This window comes from Cynoglossus semilaevis, chromosome Z (genome assembly GCF_000523025.1).
Source record: "Cynoglossus semilaevis isolate Cse_v1.0 chromosome Z, Cse_v1.0, whole genome shotgun sequence".
Lineage (NCBI taxonomy): Eukaryota > Metazoa > Chordata > Actinopteri > Pleuronectiformes > Cynoglossidae > Cynoglossus > Cynoglossus semilaevis.
In genome coordinates this window covers 21,254,571-21,254,786 of record NC_024328.1, presented here as the reverse complement: position 1 = coordinate 21,254,786, position 216 = coordinate 21,254,571, and the positions used below count along the sequence as shown (strand labels likewise).

At 68.1% G+C, this 216-nt stretch overlaps 1 protein-coding gene across 1 annotated transcript in view; it reads right to left on the bottom strand.

The window, feature by feature from the left end:
- The window catches only part of cabp1a (calcium binding protein 1a), a 7,384-nt gene that overhangs the window by 4,915 nt on the left and 2,253 nt on the right, over positions 1 to 216 (bottom strand). Inside the window, exon 2 of the mRNA XM_017042896.2 lies at positions 91 to 208. Within this exon, the coding sequence (XP_016898385.2) occupies positions 91 to 208 (118 nt within the window). The remainder of the gene's footprint in view (positions 1 to 90; positions 209 to 216) is intronic.

The window sequence follows — 216 nt, the reverse complement described above, 5'->3', positions numbered from 1 at the left end:
GGCCACACTGGGCCTGCGGGAGCGACGAGAGGACCGACTGAGGAGAGGGACCAGGGGGCACGAGGTCGGTGGGGGGGGTGAACTGGTCACCTGACTGCTGCTGCTGTTGGCCAGACTGGAGCCCTTGAAGTTGGCTCTGGGTTTACAGAGAGGGTCCCGGTCCTCGTTTCTGTCCGACAGCGACGCCCCCCTGCAGGGGACCGCGCGGCTGTGGCC